This window comes from Vipera ursinii (assembly GCF_947247035.1).
Source record: "Vipera ursinii genome assembly, chromosome: 7".
Taxonomy (NCBI): domain Eukaryota; kingdom Metazoa; phylum Chordata; class Lepidosauria; order Squamata; family Viperidae; genus Vipera; species Vipera ursinii.
The window spans coordinates 42376367-42394650 of NC_139521.1; the positions used below are offsets into that span (position 1 = coordinate 42376367).

Sequence of the window (18284 nt, forward strand, 5' to 3'; positions counted from 1 at the left end):
GTGTCAGCCAAGAGAACCTTTTTCTTCCTTTTAAAAACAGCTGGCAATATTGGGATGTGCAAATTCTAATTCTCCCTTAACCCGTTCCGCTATAAATTTTCCTTGCCCCAAAAGGCAGGTCCCTCGATGCAAAACTCCAGAAGAGATAGTACCTCTGTGTTAATGGAGCATGACATCTGCAGCTTGTTGGGCTGCAAAGGGTTAAAAGCAGACAGTTTCCAAGTGCAATGGTTTCCCAGTCCCTCCCTCCCGCTCCCTCTCTTTTTCTTGCCTCCACTCCTCCTCCCCACCCTATTTCTGTCTCTCTTCTCCACCCCCTCCCTCTAGTTTTGGCAGGGGATTAAAGTAGCTCCCCCCTGTGGCAGCAGTGACCCAGAAATGAGTTTGATTCACAGAGTCCTTCCTCCATAACAAGTAAAAACGTCAGTCAGAGTGAGAGTGTCTCTCTCTCTCTCTCTCTCTCTCGTTTCCCTTCGTTGTCAGTGTGCGTGTGTGTGTGTATGTGCGTGCGCGAGTGTGAAGAGAGACACAATCTGCTCCCATTCTCCAATGCTTGTCTGAACTCATGAGGCAGCACGGAGCCCTTCGCGCAGAGAAACTCCAACCTGACTGGCAACCATCTCGGCGGCAACAGCAGCAGGTAACTGTGGCCAGGCAGTTCCTTACGTTCGCCTTTCCGCCCGTCGCCGCAGAAGGAGCTGCCTTGCACAGCCATATTTGATGTGTGGTGGTGGTGGGGTTTTTTTTTTCTTTCTTTTTTTTTTTGGTCGCTTAGCTTTGGAGTTCTCTAGAAGCAGCTAGAGAGCAATTTAATGCCGAAGGTCGCTGCCTAGTGGAAATAATATAGTACGTCATTAATATGGCGCCAAAAGATTTGCTTCTTGATAGGGAGCAAAAAGAGGAGGCAGTTGAGTTGCAGCTTCGCTATCCCATAAGCAACTTGTACATTGCTGGGGAGGAAGGGGGTGGGGGCGAGGGAGGAGGGAAGGAAAAATCCGATTATTTTGGAACGTTGGAGAAGATCCGAATTGGGGGGGGAGGGGGAGGGGAAGGGGGAGGTAAGGGCTGGCTGTATTTTCTGTCGCTGCAGACTTGGATTTTGGCAAACCAGAAGCTTAGTAGGATGAGCCAGATGAATGAATCGGGTTGTAGAGCGATCAATAATAATAACAATGACAATATTGTCGGGCTCTTCCTTCCAGACTTATGGGTTAATTTGTAATTGATCCAGGGACTTTTGCTACAGTTTTCTTTGTGGGTAAGGAGGACGGGCCATCCTAAAACGCATCCACGCCGAATGAGAGATAGATCAGCCGTAACGGAAAAGTGAAGCGCGTTTTAACAACTTGGAAGACAGATGGCAATGGCAGAGCACAGGTCCTTTTAAGACAGCTTTAAAAAGCAGGGGGAGGGGTGGCCAGAACCAGAATCTGTCGCCGTGTCACCCACATGTTCGGAATATCCGTTGCATTAATCCCAAGGGCAAGCAGGATAATACGGAGGGGAAAAGATGATAAAACACCTTTTACTGACAAATGCTCTTTAATAAGGTCAAATTTGGCTTCAAACGTATTTAGAAGCGGTGTACAGATATCGGTCAAATAATATGTATGCGGTAATGAACTTAATGCAGTTCAAGCACTGTATTTCTGGAGACGAACATCTTAGGGGATTTTTAGTTAAATGGGCACCCGGATTCTTTTTTTTTTTTAAAAAAAAGCAAAACAGCCTGATACTCGCACCAGAAACCCGAAATGCTTTTCCCGCGTCTGTAGGGCTGCAAGTGGGAAGACCCCGAAAGTGCACGTGTTAAGGAAGTGTGAGCATATGGATAGCATAAAAACAAGGGGTGTGTAGTGTATTTTAGCAACGGAGCGTGTTATTCAACCGCTATTCTGCTGGGTGGCAGCAGATTGTCGAGGCTGGACGCTGCTGCTGCTGGCATCGATGATTAACGCAGGGAGAAGACAAAACGTGGAATGTTGCCTGGGATTCTAACCTCTTCGTAAGAGTCTCATTTGCTACAGTCCTTAGCCCCTCCGCCCCCGTAAGAAGGCGGGGTTTCTTCGCTGGGCTGCGCTCGAAGGCAAGGAATCTTGGGTGGTTGGCAGATTAAGCCGGCCGGCGGGTCAACAGGCAGGTGCGCGGCGTCAGCAAAAACCTGAACTTCTCCATTCTTTCTGAGCAATTGTACTCCTCCCATTTTACCGAAGGGGGGGGAGGAAAGCACCGAAATACCTGCGCCGTTGCTGTGCAGCCACAAACGCTCGCAAGTGGGTGTGTGTGTGTGCGCAAACTTTTCAAACCGCTCTCCACCCCCAGGGTTAGAATTTGTTCTCAGATCCCTCTGAATAAATTAGGCGCGGAGCTGCCAGTTGCCTTCTCAAGTTAGAGAGTCGTGAAACACTACCGTGGGGCTTTTCGCAGGTAACGTCGGATGCTGGTGGACCACCTTTTTTTTTTCCCCGCCCCACTTGGGAAATCGTGCAGGGGTAGCACGATGGTAATGCAAGTACTTCGTATTAGAAACGTCAGAAGGCGTACCCCAAGCGGACCGGTCCGAGCTAAGAAATCCCCGATTTGCGACGTTTAACTTATTAACGGGAGATAAAAATAGGTCAATGAAAGAACGGTGGATAGGACGGGCGGAACTCAAGCTCAGTTGGAGGGATGTGGAAGCAGGCTTCCCCTCTCCGCATCAAGGCGAAGAAAATGGATGTTGGCGATGGTGTGTTCAAATAGCTACTTCTTTGCCACCCAGCGGGCCGTGGTCGGTCCTCCCGCCTCCAGGAGGAGCGATGTGGGTGGGAGGAAGAACGTGCATCGAGCGTTTTTTGTAGAAATTAAAGACAAAAGCCCCCAGGGCCTTTCTGCATGCCCATCACCTTTGGTCTTACCACTTTCTATCTTCGATCTTTGCAAGATGCTGTAGAAGCAGTTACGTCCTTAGTCCCTTTTAACCATCCTTTTTATTATGGGGTTTGTATTATAACGTGCTCCTCCCTCACCCCCCCCCCCCCAAATCTCTCTTAACGAGCGGAGACTAGAGGGCGTTGATTCGTTTGCAACTGCTTGCTGGATGATTTCCTCTGACGGGGTGATACAGTTTCCAGAACTGTCGAGTAGGAGGAGAGAGAGACGGGCGAACGGCGGGTGGGAGCTGAAGCGGGGTCTCCGAGATATTCGCCGCTCCTGCTGCTCGGTCCACGAACCCTCCCTTCCCCTCCCCTCCTTCCCCAGACGTTACAACATGGAGATCGAGGGGGAAGGGAGGGCTGCGCTACAGGCTTTGCGCGAGCAGCGGTGGATTTGGGAAGCCGAGCTCCGCCGGGAGCACCAAGTTTGATTTGCAACCGGGGCTGTGCGGATTGGTGCAGCGGGGGAAGAGGGCGGAGCGGAAGACGAGAGACTGGAGGATGCGCCGCGGGGGCTTGAGCAGTTTCAAATGCAGAGACTTCTAACGGTGATATTGCTGGCGTTTTGGCTAGTCGGCCTCCTTCCGCCCCCCCCCCAACTCGGTTCGCAGACCTTTCTCTCTGGGATGGAGGCTTATTCTTTCTGCGCTACTCATCTTACTCTTGGCGTTGGTGGGTAGGGTGTTACCGCGATCACCGAGTGATGAGCTTGAAAAGGTCGTTCAAGAGCCTGTGGAATTGGAAAAATTGGTGAGCTGGTTACAGGACTGGTGTAGCTTTTTATTTGCTGTAATAAATCTCCCGATTCGGATGCTGAAGATGAGAGAGTTAGAATGAATTCTGTGACTGGTCTTCTAAGATTCTGCATCTAAAAAATGTCATCCGCACACTAAGATCCAGTTTGAAAAGTCATTCCTTTTATCTCAATTAACAACCCTCCTGTTAAATCAATGCCAAACAGAATCCATACTTTGAAGACAAATATATTTGTGGGATTTCTTGGAATCTTTGTCCCACTCCCAAGAGGCTCAAAGCAGTGGAGTGTGTTCACAAACTAATTCTTGTGGGTACTTTAATTTTGCAGAAAGATGTGATGTAGGTTATAATTACAACAGTGTACAAAAAAGTCACTTTGGGTGGATATTCATTTTTACTTAACGTGGATGACACTGATAACATATAGGTAAAGTTAAATTCTTTTTGCTTTTAAAATAGTGAATGTGCAACTTCTAATTATTTCTTAGATATTACAAATTAGATTGTGATATTGATTTTGTATCTTCAGAATGTATGTCTTGAAATATTCACGTTATTAACAAAATAACAATAGCAGCTTGGCTGTTAAACTTTTGGATTTATTCATAGGATACTAAGTACAGGTAGGCCTTGACTTACAGCAGTTCGTTTAGTGGCCATTTGAAGTTACAATGACACTGAAAAGAGTGACTTATGACTATATTTCATTCTTATGACTTGGAACATCTTCATATTCATGTGATCAAAATTAAGCGGCTTGGCAGCTGATTTATTTATGACAGTTGCAGTGACCTGGGCCCATGTAATCACCGTTTGTGACCTTCTGACAAGAAAAGTCAATGAGGAAGCTAGATTCTCTTAACCGTGTTACTAACTTAACTGCAGTGATTCACTTAACTGGCAAAGAAGATCATAAAATGGGGTAAAACTCACTTAACAAATGTCTCACTTAGCAACACAAATTTTGGCCTCGAATGTCGTAAGTCAAGGACTAACTACATCATTGTGATACATAATCATAAATACAGCTTGGAATGAAATAGATTCCCTTTGCTCTTAATGGATGCCAAAAGCACAACCTGGACTTAGAGGTGCTAAAGTTAAATTATCATTGCTACAGTTTGGCTCAGCTGATCTGGAAAAAGTCTGTATTTGCACCATCTTATCCAGACTTGTACGTCTGTTGTCTGTTAGTTCTGTATTCTAAAAGAGTGGTCCCCAACCTTTTTGGCTTTGCAGACTGGCAGTGGTCGAGGAGGTGAGGGGATGATTTCGTGCATGCGCTGTTTGCGCAAATAAAGTTTTGTGTGCTTGCCCGTTGCTTATGTGGCTCAGTTCCCAGTGAGCGGTGAAACAGCACCAGGCTGCAGCCCAGGGATTTGGGACTCTTGTTCTAAAATATGCACTTGTGAGAAACTTTCACTCTAAGACAGGCATGTCAGATTTGCAACAGCACGTGATGTCACATGATGTATTGCGACTTTTTCTCCATTGCCGGCAATGGGGTGGGTGTGGTTTTGGCGTGACGCATCCGGCCTCTGGGCCGGCAGTTTGACATGGCTGTTCTAAGATACGCTACGCAACAAGTGATGTAGATTTTCAAAACAAGACTTCTATAATCTGCAATTTCCAGTCTGGTTCTACTGATATTAACATAGATGCTTAAACTAAAATCACAAAAGAGTTTTCTTCCTGCTTCTTTCATTTGGTATTGTATAGCAAAATCAATGCTGTTGGTACATGTGATTGTGGCATGGGATTTTATTGTTGAAATGTATTCATACCATTAATCATCAACTGATGTGGAAGAACTAGATTAATCTAGACCAGAGGTCTCCAAATTTGGCCCTTTTATGACTTGTGGACTTCAACTCCCAGAATTTCTCAGCCAGCATGCCTGAAAACCCCTGATCTAGACAGATACATATAATCCAGTTTCCTTCTGCCAAAATCATTGATAGTTGGTTAAATCAAAGAAACCAGTACATTCTTTGGTGATCACTGTAATCAATAGACAGAAAAAACATTTGTTTGACATATTAATATTTTGTAGTGCCAAAGGGTTATGTAAGATATTTCCTGAAATCCATTGAGAACTTATATGGAGATTTATTATTTTGTGTTCTTAAGTTATTTTGTTTTATGTTAAGTCCCAACCAGAAAGTGCATTTCTGACTTAAATTTTTTGAAATTGAGTACTTGGCTCAGCTCATATTATTTCAATATTAGTATGTTTTGCAGGAGAAGACTCTTCTTGCATTCTTGTGCTGTTTCTGTAGTGATTTTATGCAGTTTATTTTAGAGTTTGTTTTAACACTGCTTCTAGTTAATGATTTGTCAGAACTAGAATGATAAATCCTTTTTACCCAGAGGTTTATGGAAGTCATTAAAATTACTGTAGGAGGAAATACAAGTTATAAAAGCTTTGACCTGGGGATACACATTTAATGTCCATATATAATGTTTCTCTTCATCCATTAAAAATAATTGTAGTCATTTTCAAGCTACATTTTCCCCATATGCTGTTGATCAATCTATCACACTCTTGATGTATACTGGCACTCTCGTGTATTAATATCTTTGAGAAATAAAATATATTTGATTTACTTTGTGTGTTTTATATTACCTAATGAACAGTTAGAACTAAGCCTTACTGTCAGTGAATACACTGTTAATTCAGTACCAAAGAATAATCCTATTAATTTGGTTTGGACAATTCCAATGCTTTCTGAACTCTCACTGAAACTTATTGACAGGGTGGAAAATGGAGGGAAAAATGGTGTTGTCTTTTCCAGTAGCAAATACATTTAGACTTCTTCGTTTTAATGGATTTATTTCTAAATGGCTAAGGTAAATATTTTCTGCAGTATTCTTTTGTATTGGGAAGTTGATAGTCAACCGTTTGTAGTTTTTTAATTTAGTGATGTTATTACAATCTGAGGCAGAGGTACATAATTTTAGGGGCAAGTGCCATACTTGATCTCTGAATGTCATTCTAAGAGCCTCATTACAAAATACAGAATGGGTTTAATATGATTTTATATTTATAATTCATTGCAGTATAAAAATTGTTATTTCCCATGTGTTAGTCCCTTCCATTTTCCATTACAAAGTATACTGCTCAAAAAAATAAAGGGAACACTTAAACAACACAATGTACTGTATTTAATAGTAGGATGTCTTATCTTGTGTTCCCTTTATTTTTTTGAGCAGTATATTTTAGCAATTTTCAGGCAACATCTTAAGGATTGTGTGAGCATACATGGCCCTGGTTTCTCAGTTGGCATATTCTTACATTAAAGAATAGTGTATGTGATCATAAATTTGAATGCTTAAATTGACCTTTTTTGGAGAAGGAGGAGCAGGTATGACAATAGAAATCAAGGTCCATAGCATGCTACTGATATCAATTTCCCTCTTTTATCAGATTATAAGATTGCTATATGATGGAAACCAATTCAAGATAACTATGGAATGAATCCATCAAAATGGCCAAGGAGAAAGACTTATATAAAGAAATAAATTGAGAACTTTGGGAAATATAACATGAGACATTTATTTATTTATCTTAAACGTGTATAACCTCAGGGGAAAGAGTGTTTCATAGGGCAGGAGATGCCATGGAAAAGGCACATATCCTAGTTCCTATTAGATGGCAGTGTAGAAAGGGAGGGAGTAGGAGTATGCCCACCTTAACTAACCTAATAGGACAGGTAGATGTCCTTAGGGAAAGGTGGTCCTGCAGATATGAGATGAGGCAGATTTTCATGTTGTAGAAACAACACTTGTTCTTCTGGGGGAATTCATATGTTTCAAGATACAGTTGAGTCCCCTTAAGCCAAGTCAGTTCTGGACTTCAGCAAAAATTCTGTAATTGCATAGAATGCCATTCTGCATTAAGCCATCTATTCTATTGCTGTATTCTGGATGACAGTAAGTGATCTCAAAATGAGTGCTTTCCCATGCATGCTGCCTTAGATTCTATCATAAAGATATCAAGATTCAATATGAGAATGCAAACATACTTTTTGCACTATTTTTTGGTTTTGCTTTGTGCTTTTGTAATAAAGACAAAATAATCATAAATCTGTAAAGGTTAACAACTCAATATGATGGCATTTTCAAGTTTATTGTTTCAAAATGACAGTGCCCCCCATTTAAAGGCTACTTTTATTGTGATTATTGAATGAAATGAATACTCTGTTTCTTATAATTTAGAACTTTATATCTCCTCATTTTATTTAGCAATTGTGAGAGTCATGTTGAAGAGTAAGATAACTGAAATCTTATTAAAGAGTTTAGGAATTTGAATTATTTTGAATTATTTTTCAGTCTTGACCCATACGTAGATTTTAGTAATAAACTGAAACTCACATATGCATCAGTGTTTTAACCGTGAGCTCCAAATAGTCTCCTTTATTGGCATATTCTTATGTACATTATTTATTGGTGCACCAAAATATTACATCAACTTTGCAGAATCCTCCTTGATTCTACCTTGGGCTAAAATATCTTATTAATGTACTCTTAGATCATGATTATTTTGATCTTTGAATTAAGAAAAATAAAAGCATCCTTTTGTTTATTCCACAGAAGCAGTTAATGGTGCTCAGCGTACTGTTCAAAGTATTACTTTGTGATTGTAGCTAGAATTCCCAGATTTTGAAAGAAAGTTATATAATTAACTGAAAACTTAATATCGGTCATCATGGCTGCACAACTCAGTTGAAGAAATTATTTCAGAAACTCCTAACTGCATAGCACTGTAGAGAGACTAACATAGTCATACAGCTTAGGTGACTCTTCATAAGTAATTCCTTTTTAAGATATAAAGATCTGCAGGTCAAGTTATGTAGCAAAGTAATTTTTAAACTTAGCAGTCTATGGGCTAGTGGACGTCTCCAGGAAAACTATTAAAATAGCATAATGTATCTAATTAAGTCATGAAACCTATATATAGCATTCACTCTGTTGGAGGAGGTATATCAAGTAAACATATCTCATAATCAAGAATACCCGGAAGAACAACTGGATGTGCAGCCAATATCTGAACTGGAATGTCACCACCACCCTCTCCATTCCAAAGCACAGCTGCTGAGATGAGGTATAAGGTCATGGGTAAACTAGCTACAATCAACCCTTGAGACAGATTACCAAGGCTCAGCAGAGAAATACCATCAGATAATATGCTAGAAGATGTCAACACATCCTTCAAAACAATCCCTATTACCATGATAACTCAGACCAGTGAACTGATATACACTACAGCTGCTGTAATCCTGGAGATGCTTGGCTACAGAATCAAGAGGAACAGCAGTACATTCACACACAAACACAAACAAGGCAACTCGGAGAAAGGTTAGCTGGTGCAATTACCGAAAGGTGTGAAGATTAGGGATAAGTCTCAGCTACTGAAAAAACATAAGCCTGACTCCATCTGTAGCCATTGAGACTTTGAAACAAAGGGTCATGACAGTGGCTACCAGGTTAAGGAGATACACTAGAGCAGGGGTGTCAAACGTGCAATATCACATGACGTGTTGTGACATATTGTGACTTTTTTGCCATTGCTGGTAATGGGGTGGGTGCGGTTTTGCTATGATGCATCCGGCCCATGGCCCAGCAATTTAACACCCCTGCACTATAGAATAAACATTTGAAGTTACAACATTATCGCTTTTGGGGTTCTAAGCAACCAGACCATCTTTATGACTGTTTAAAGCCTGCAGTCATGTGACTTGATGTGCCACATTTTTTTTGCTGATTTCCAGGGTTTATTTTCAGTTTTTTAGCAAAAAAAGCCTACTGGGTATAATGGACTTGCTTAATAACTTCTTGTTGGCTTAATAACTGCCACAAAAAATGGGTCCAGTCACATGATGCCTCAATTTAGTATTGGAACAATTTACAACTAATTCTGGAATTAATTCAGGTTATAAGTCAAGGATTACTTGTATGGAGTTTTCTTTTTATTACCAATCTTGTGTTCTTAAAGTCTCAGACCTATAAAAGGTTTTAAGAATCATGTTACCCATTATGTCTAGATCCCATATATAGGCAAGGTTGTGGAGGCTCTTGTAATTTCTTTGAAGTGGCTACTTTTAAAAACATTACAAATATATACATTGGCCTGAAGGCTTGAGATTTTTGTGATTTATCCTGAGATTTCTGTGTTTGGGGATGGGCATCCTAGATAATTCATGTAAATAGAGTTTTTTATTTATATTTATTGCTTAGAGTTGTGCTGCTTAGTTTTGTTTTCATTTCTGATTAGTTATTCTTGGAATGCTCTTTATCAAAACCTGATGACTGTTGCTGTGGGTTAACTTTTGTTGCATTGCTTCCCAGGCTGCCTGCTGTTACTCAGGAAGATCATGAAACGTGGTCGACTTCCCAGCAGCAGTGAAGATTCTGATGACAATGGCAGTAAGTGCTTCCTTTTTTTGTACTGGGAACACGCCAAGCATATGCGCTTATTTACGCAATTTCTAAAGTGATACTTTAAATAACAAAGGTGTTTTGCATTGTGTCAGCTGAGGAGTGTTTGCTAAAAGGTTGCTAAAATCAAGAAATTTTAAAAAGGTATGTCCCAGTAAGCCATTTTAAGAGTGTATTACACACTACAGTAATAAATGTTTGAAACAAAAACACTGTTATGGTTCCAAATGTTTAGGAAAATCTTATCTGTTGGAATAGGTTTTCTTCTCATTTTAAAGCTGTAAATTCATAATTTTTGTTCGTCATTTTTTTCTTTTCATCAATAGTTCACTAATATTTGAGAGATAGATTTTCATGACTCTTGATTTTGATTCTACAAGTGTTTATTTAAAGCTTCATTATCAATTATTAGTAATGTATGTGAAGTATCAATTTACAAGTGATTCCCTAAGAGCATTCAGTGCAAGAATTTATGAACAATAAGTGGTTTTGTCCAGAATGGACACTGACAGGGAAAATAACTACATTTTTTTTTTGCCAAAGATATTGGAAAAGATGAATTTCCAAGGGGATGTTACTTTACTGAGAAGGGGCACTTACAGAGAAGTCATGCCTAGGAGATTCCTTCAAGATACATAGTGTTCTGGAACTGCTTTGAGAACTAGGTTCAGAAAAAAATAATAGAATTTGCATTTTTTAGTTTACATACCCCAAATGTTTGAATGAGAAAATATAAAACAGTGGTTCCCAACCTTTTCCATACCCTGCACCCCTAGAACGCTTCTGATATATTCTTGCACCCCTTACAAAAGTTTGAAATAATGGCAACGAATTATGGATATACACTATAATTCTGAAAATCCCAAGTTTTTGCACCCCCTGGAATATCATCTTGTGATTTTGAATGCTCAAGCTTTATGTAAAGTATGTGCAATACGGCATCCAGTAGGTGATAAATGAGGGTCACAGTGAGTAGTGCCTTCCAGTCCAGCATAGGTGAAACAGATGGACAAGTGCATTTGTGCAAAAGCTGGTCTGTCCACAGCTGCCATCTGCCCATGAGAAGGAGTCACGACTCCCAAGAAAACTTCCAGGTTACTCACTGACTTAATAGGGACTGTAACCTGATTTATGATGAACAGTGAAAAATTACTAGATCTGGGGAAGGGAGGGGGCAAAACTCCACAACCATTCAGTCTTTCAGCCATTGGAAAAGCCAGGGGAGAGATGTAAAATTGAGCAGCATTAGACTTTTGATAATACTTAATCCTGTACTGATGGATGATACCACCCAGAATTTTCACGTAAGCATTAAATAGCAGAACACCAAATGGAATTGGCCTTGGAAGAAAGTGGGGAACCATTGAAGTGCCTCCTTAGAATTCAGAATAGGAAATTATATTTGTAATGGAGAAAAAAATAGTTAACTTATAACGGTGTGTGAGATGAATTAATATTTTCTTTATAAATTGCTTTTTACCTTGTACATTGTTAGGTATGTTTGTGTGTTTATGTATTTATGTTTTTGACAGCATGCATTATGTACAGGGCTTTTTTTCTAAAAAAAATAAAAGGTGCCGGAACTCTCACCTTGTTAATCTTTCATTTATATAATTTTATTTATATATGTATTTATATAATTAAACAATTATATATTTAATTCTTAACATACATTTAATTTATTGTATTTAAGGCAAATGTTCATAGAAAATTCCAAACTTTTGTCCAATTCTCGTCTGGCAAATCCTCTTGACTCCTTTCCTTGCTCTTAGTATCTATGGCCGAATGTCATCCTGAGTAACCACAGATAAACGTACTTTAAAGGATCGAAAAGTCTCAGAGGAGGACCGACAAGTTTGATGAACAAAAGTGCTAAAATTGTCTTAGTCTCTAACAAAGCTCTTGTTGGGGTGGCAATTAGATTCATCTGTGAAAACCCACGTTCACATTCACTTGAAGAATAGGAATGGTATTCAGAGTCAGTATCAAATGCAACAGTTTTTCTGGATATGTCTTTTCGAGAATGTATTCACAGAATCCTCGAATCATTTCTCTTTCATTTAGTTGCAGTCTGATTGATAAGTTTCTAATTTCCACTTCTCCAAATGTCAGTTGAGTATTAACATCTTCAGGCCAATGTTTTGATCAAGTACGCGAGACCAATACGCCAACTCATTGTTTTTGCTATTGAGTAATCTTTTTTCAATTGACTCTTTCAATTTTGTATAAAATATACTTGGGTCAATGGGAGGATCCTTTTTTGAATCTCTTTTGTGAAGTAAAACACGAAAGCGAAGATCACTTACAGCAGCAACAGCACATTTATAATAGGGCCCAAAGTTCTGTCTTCTTTCTTCAAAAACTTGTACCAGTATTTTTATTTTCTTATTTGTCTTATACAAGTTGATGTTGCGGTCCTGTAGATCCAAACTTAAATCTGACAATTCTTGGAGAGCGTCACACATCAATCCTAGGTCCAATAAAAATTCTGTAGATGTTATTTTTCTTTTCAAGCCATCATAAGTGCATTTATCATATTTATCTCTTGTAGGATCATGCATTGCTTGTTCAAAATGATACACAAGGGATTCAAAATTATTCCATACAGCCAAAACTGTACGCAAACTAGATGACACCCATCGGGTACTTAAAATTCTTCCAATTTTCAGCAGCTCAGTCCCCCAGTAATTCTGCACATGAATGCAACTCTGCTATTCTTTGGTGAAGCATGGTATATGACATACAGTTTAGTTTCCTTGGCAGCATCACCTACTGATAATTCTAGTCTGATTAGCACAATGCCAAACTACAGTCATGGCCAAAATTGTTGGCACCCCAGAAATTTTTTCAGAAAATCAAGTATTTCTCACAGAAAAGTATTGCAGGAACACATGTTTTGCTATACACAGGTTTATTCCCTTTGTGTGTATTGGAACACAACAAAAAAGGGAGGAAAAAAAGCAAATTGGACATAATGTCAAACAAAACTCCAAAAATGGGCCGGACAAAATTATTGGCACCCTTTCAAAATTGTGGGTAAACAAGATTGTTTCAAGCATGTGATGCTCCTTTAAACTCACCTGGGGCAAGTAACAGGTGTGGGCAATATAAAAATCACACCTGAAAGCAGATAAAAAGGAGAGAAGTTCACTTAGTCTTTGCATTGTGTGTCTGTTTGTGCCACGCTAAGCATGGACAACAGAAAGAGGAGAAGAGAACTGTCTGAGGACTTGAGAACCAAAATTATGGACAAATGTCAACAATCTCAAGGTTACAAGTCCATCTCCAGAGATCTAGATTTGCCTTTGTCCACAGTGCGCAACATTATCAAGAAGTTTGCAACCCATGGCACTGTAGCGAATCTCCCTGGTCGTGGACAGAAGAGAAAAATTGATGAAAGGTTGCAACGCAGGATAGTCCGGATGGTGGATAAGCAGCCCCAAACAAATTCCAAAGGAATGCAAGCTGTCTTGCAGGCTCAGGGAGCATCAGTGTCAGCACGAACTATCCGTCGACATTTAAATGAAATGAAACGCTATGGTAGGAGACCCAGGAGGACCCTACTGCTGACACAGAGACATAAAAAAGCAAGATTACAGTTTGCCAAAATGTACTTGAGTAAGCCAAAATCCTTCTGGGAAAATGTCTTGTGGACAGATGAGACCAAGTTAGAGCTTTTTGGTAAAGCACATCCTTCTACTGTTTACCGAAAACGAAATGAGGCCTACAAAGAAAAGAACACAGTACCTACAGTGAAATATGGTGGAGGTTCAATGATGTTTTGGTGTTGTTTTGCTGCCACTGGCACTGGGTGCCTTGAATGTGTGCAAGGCATCATGAAATCTGAGGATTACCAAAGGATTTTGGGTCGCACTGTAGAGCCCAGTGTCAGAAAGCTGGGTTTGCGTCCAAGATCTTGGGTCTTCCAGCAGGACAATGACCCCAAACATACGTCAAAAAGCACCCAGAAATGGATGGCAAGAAAGCGCTAGAGAGTTCTGAAGTGGCCAGCAATGAGTCCAGATCTGAATCCCATTGAACACCTGTGGAGAGATCTTAAAATTGCTGTTGGGAAAAGGCGCCCTTCCAATAAGAGAGACCTGGAGCAGTTTGCAAAGGAAGAGTGGTCCAAATTCCGGGTGAGAGGTGTAAGAAGCTTATTAATGGTTATAGGAAGCGACTGATTTCAGTTATTTTTTCCAAAGGGTGTGCAACCAAATATTAAGTTAAGGGTGCCAATAATTTTGTCCGGCCCATTTTTGGAGTTTTGTTTGACATTATGTCCAATTTGCTTTTTTTCCTCCCTTTTTTGTTGTGTTCCAATACACACAAAGGGAATAAACCTGTGTATAGCAAAACATGTGTTCCTGCAATACTTTTCTGTGAGAAATACTTGATTTTCTGGAAAAATTTCTGGGGTGCCAACAATTTCGGCCATGACTGTATAATAGAAGGAAAACGTTCTGACAGCAATTTTTTCACTCCACTTTTACATCCCATCATCACAGCGGTGCCATCGCATGCCAGAGAAATCAAATATTTTTTCAAATAATCTTGTCATCCCGTAAGAGTAAAGACATTGGAGTAAGGAATCAAATATTCCTTCTGCTGTTACTTTTTCTACCAAGTCCAAAAACAAATTTACTGGTGAATTCATTCCCATACCTTCGATACAGCATGGAACAAATACTATGAGGGTAGTTTTTTTTCTTATTGTGGTTGATTCATCAATTATCAATGAAATTTTATTATTGGATCACACAATTTCTTTAACCACAGTTTTCCTCATTTTTTCACTTATATGATTAACACTATATAATCTTAAGGGGCTTGCCATTGTGATAGAAGATTGCTACCACTGCTCCAGGGTTTGGCTAACTTAAATATGAATAGCATAATTAGATTTATTATTGCTGCTAAAGCTATGGATTACGGATTCACATTTCCCATGGATTGTCTTCTGTCCATAGGGAGGGAAGCTTGGTAGATTCTAAATTTCATAATTTTAGTTATTCCTTTGTGGCAGGGTATATATGAGAACAAGCTGCAAAGGTCTTTAAAAACATGTTTCTCACATATTTATATTTTTGAATCATAAATATTAAATCTTTTTTCTTTCCAATGATCCAAACTAATGCTTTAGAAATATAATTTCCAGTTTTAGCTACAATAAACAAGCAAATTACACTAAAGCTAAATTTAACGTTACTTGTTAAAGATATTTACTATATTTCAGAATTAGTATTCTTTCAGTCACAATCTTATTCCTATTCAATTTGGCTGATTTTAAAATGTGATGTAAAATAATAAGCACATAAAAAGAAAACAGCAGAAACAGCTGCAAATTAACTCAACAGTTCTACGCTTAGCAACATTTCCATTTAATCAAAGTCCTTGCTCTTTCCAAATCTATTTCAGGGTTTACTTTCTATATACACAAACAATGGGAAATGGGCTAGTTCAAATTTTTTACACATTCCAAAAATTTCAGGTAATGTATCTGTTCCATATAAATATAAAAGCATGATAGGCTCTGTTTTTGTATAAAAGCCGATTATCTCAGTTTGCAGAAACGTGGATAACCACAAACAGAAGTTGCAAGCCCTCTCCTTGACTTCAGAGTCATCCTGGTGAGATAGTCAGCATATAAATTTAATAAATAACATTTTTTTTCAAATGCCCCTATCAGGAATTGAATTTGAATGAAGTTTCAGAAAAGCAAATGTTCTGTGCTGGTGGTACTAAGCTCCCAAAGATCTAGCATGGGATAAATGAATTCTTCCTAATAAAAATAACTTCCTGCCTTTTTCTAATCATCATTCTTCCCTAAAGCAATTTGAAAAGTAAAACAAAGTGAAACAAACCACTACTCCGTCCATGCAGGGAAAATTTCCTTGAGTCATACTTGGATATCCTATTTGCAAATAATATCTTACTTACTAGTTGAGATGGTGTAGTTGGGGAGCAGCTATCTATTTTCTGTCTGCCTTCGCTGCAACTTGCCTGTGCAACATTTGCCTGCTGGGTCTTTTGGCAAGCTCTGCAGCAATTCCTATTGGCTTGCAAAAGCCAATAGCATAGCTGACTCAGGAATTCTAGGAGTTGAAGTCCATTAGTCATAAAAGAGCAAAGCCTGCAAATAGGCTTAAGCCAATAGCAGCACAGCTTGTGCAAAAACTTTTTTTTTGTTGTTGCAAAATAAAAGGTGCCAGAACGCCGTTCTGAGCGTTCTATGAGAAAAAAGCCCTGATTATGTATATGTGAATATAGTATTAGAATTATTGAGGTTGGTCCAATGAATATTGAATTCAGATAAATAACATGAATCAGATATATGCAACTAAAATATTATTTTATATCAGTAAACATGCAGTAGGCTCAAAAAATGCTATATATCAGATATCATACAAACTATAATAATGTATTAATTAGCTTTCCAGTTTATTAAGTTAGTAGTTAGTAGTAGTTGGAAGGAAGCAGAGACATCACCCTGTCAACAAAAGTGCGTATAGTCAAGGCTATGGTCTTCCCAGTTGCAATGTATGGCAGTGAAAGTTGGACCATAAGAAAGGCTGAGCGCCAAAGAATTGAGGCCTTTGAACTATGGTGCTGGAGAAGACTCCTGCGAGTCCCTTGGACTGCAAGGCGATCAAACCGGTCAGTCCTAGAGGAGATCAATCCTGACTGCTCTTTAGAAGGCCAGATCCTGAAGCTAAAACTCAAATACTTTGGCCACCTAATGAGAAGGAAGGACTCACTGGAGAAGAGCCTAATGCTGGGAAAGATCGAGGGCAATAGAAGAAGGGGACGACAGAGAATGTGGTGGCTGGATGGAGTCACTGAAGCAGTAGGCGTGAGCTTAAATGGACTCCAGAAGATGGTAGAGGACAGGAAGGCCTGGAGGAATGTTGTCCATAGGGTCGCGATGGGTCGGACACGACTTCGCAGCTAACAACAACAACAGTTGGAAGGTCAACCAACATATAATATAGGGAAGAATTATATGTTGAGTAAGAAAATAGCATAGTTATATTTTAAATTTAGTTCCCAACTTGCTTGCTCTTATCATCTATTTTGAGTCTGTTCCACAGATAACATAGAATGCATATTCTTCCATTTCCCTTAGGCTTCAAGGACCAACCATGTCTTTCCATTTTGCCCACTGTTTGAAGTGGACAGAATTAAAAGAATTTCAGATTAAAGGATAGCTTGTGTATTTCAGTCTACATAATAAATATATAAAATTATGTTCTCACAATGTTATAAATCATAACAAACCATAAGCGTGTAGAATCTTAGTTTATGGTCATATTATGTGCTGATATGTACAGCTGAAACATGAAGCCAATTCAGTTCCTTTGTTATTTTTTTGCTTGTGTGATTGGTAAACAATTCAAGATAGGTTTGTTTAGTGTACTTTCTGAATTGGAGATTCTGTTTTATTATTCATTCTACAAGGAAGAATAACAGCAGGGGAACACATTTTAATAGAGTTTGCAGCCATTTACAGTATTTGGACTTATGTGGGTTATTTCCAGTCATTTAGATAATTAGTTAATTTCAACTTTATCCTGAGACATATTGGAAGTGTTGCGTCTGCCATAATCTTCCTTCCTTTTTTTACTCATGGCAACTTACAACAGTTAAAATGTTCACAGTTGATATAAAAATGTAAAATTACTAAAATATCCACATTAAATATAAATTTTAAAACTAACTAAATCCTAATTTCATAAACCTGCAATGGAAAAAATGTTTTCTGAATCCCCTTTCTCACAGAAATAAGGGATTATCAGGAATTTCTTCTGTAAGTCAGTTCTAGTCAGTTCTGGTCGGAGGAGATAGTTCTGAAGTAACTTCATGCAAAGCCATATAGGATGTTATTAAACCTTACACCATGGGTCCCCAATCCCTGGTCCATGGACTGGTACCGGGCTGCGGCATGCCAGCAACTGGGCTGCACAAACAAGTGAAGCCCCATCTGTGGGATGCAGGCAGCACACAAAACCACACACCCTCCGCTCTGCAGAAAAACCTTTCTCCACAGAACTGGTCCCTGGTGCCCAAAAGGTTGGGGACTTCTGTCCTACACAATACTATATTCTTGCTTTTTTACCTTCCTTTCAATTGTGTCCAGCTCTCTTCCCTGCAGTTTTCTTGGCAAGGTTTCTCAAA

The 18284-nt window shown here is 39.3% G+C and overlaps 1 protein-coding gene across 3 annotated transcripts in view; it reads left to right on the plus strand.

The window, feature by feature from the left end:
- The first annotated feature begins 409 nt into the window (after positions 1–409).
- Positions 410–18284, plus strand: part of JADE1 (jade family PHD finger 1) — a 101996-nt gene continuing 84121 nt past the window's right edge. For all 3 annotated transcript variants that reach the window (XR_014493028.1, XM_083367318.1, XM_083367319.1), the window contains exons 1-2: positions 410–640; positions 10020–10097. Coding sequence is in view for 2 of the 3 variants with exons in the window: in XM_083367318.1 (XP_083223444.1) it covers positions 10046–10097 (52 nt within the window). In the remaining variant the exon portion in view is untranslated. The remainder of the gene's footprint in view (positions 641–10019; positions 10098–18284) is intronic.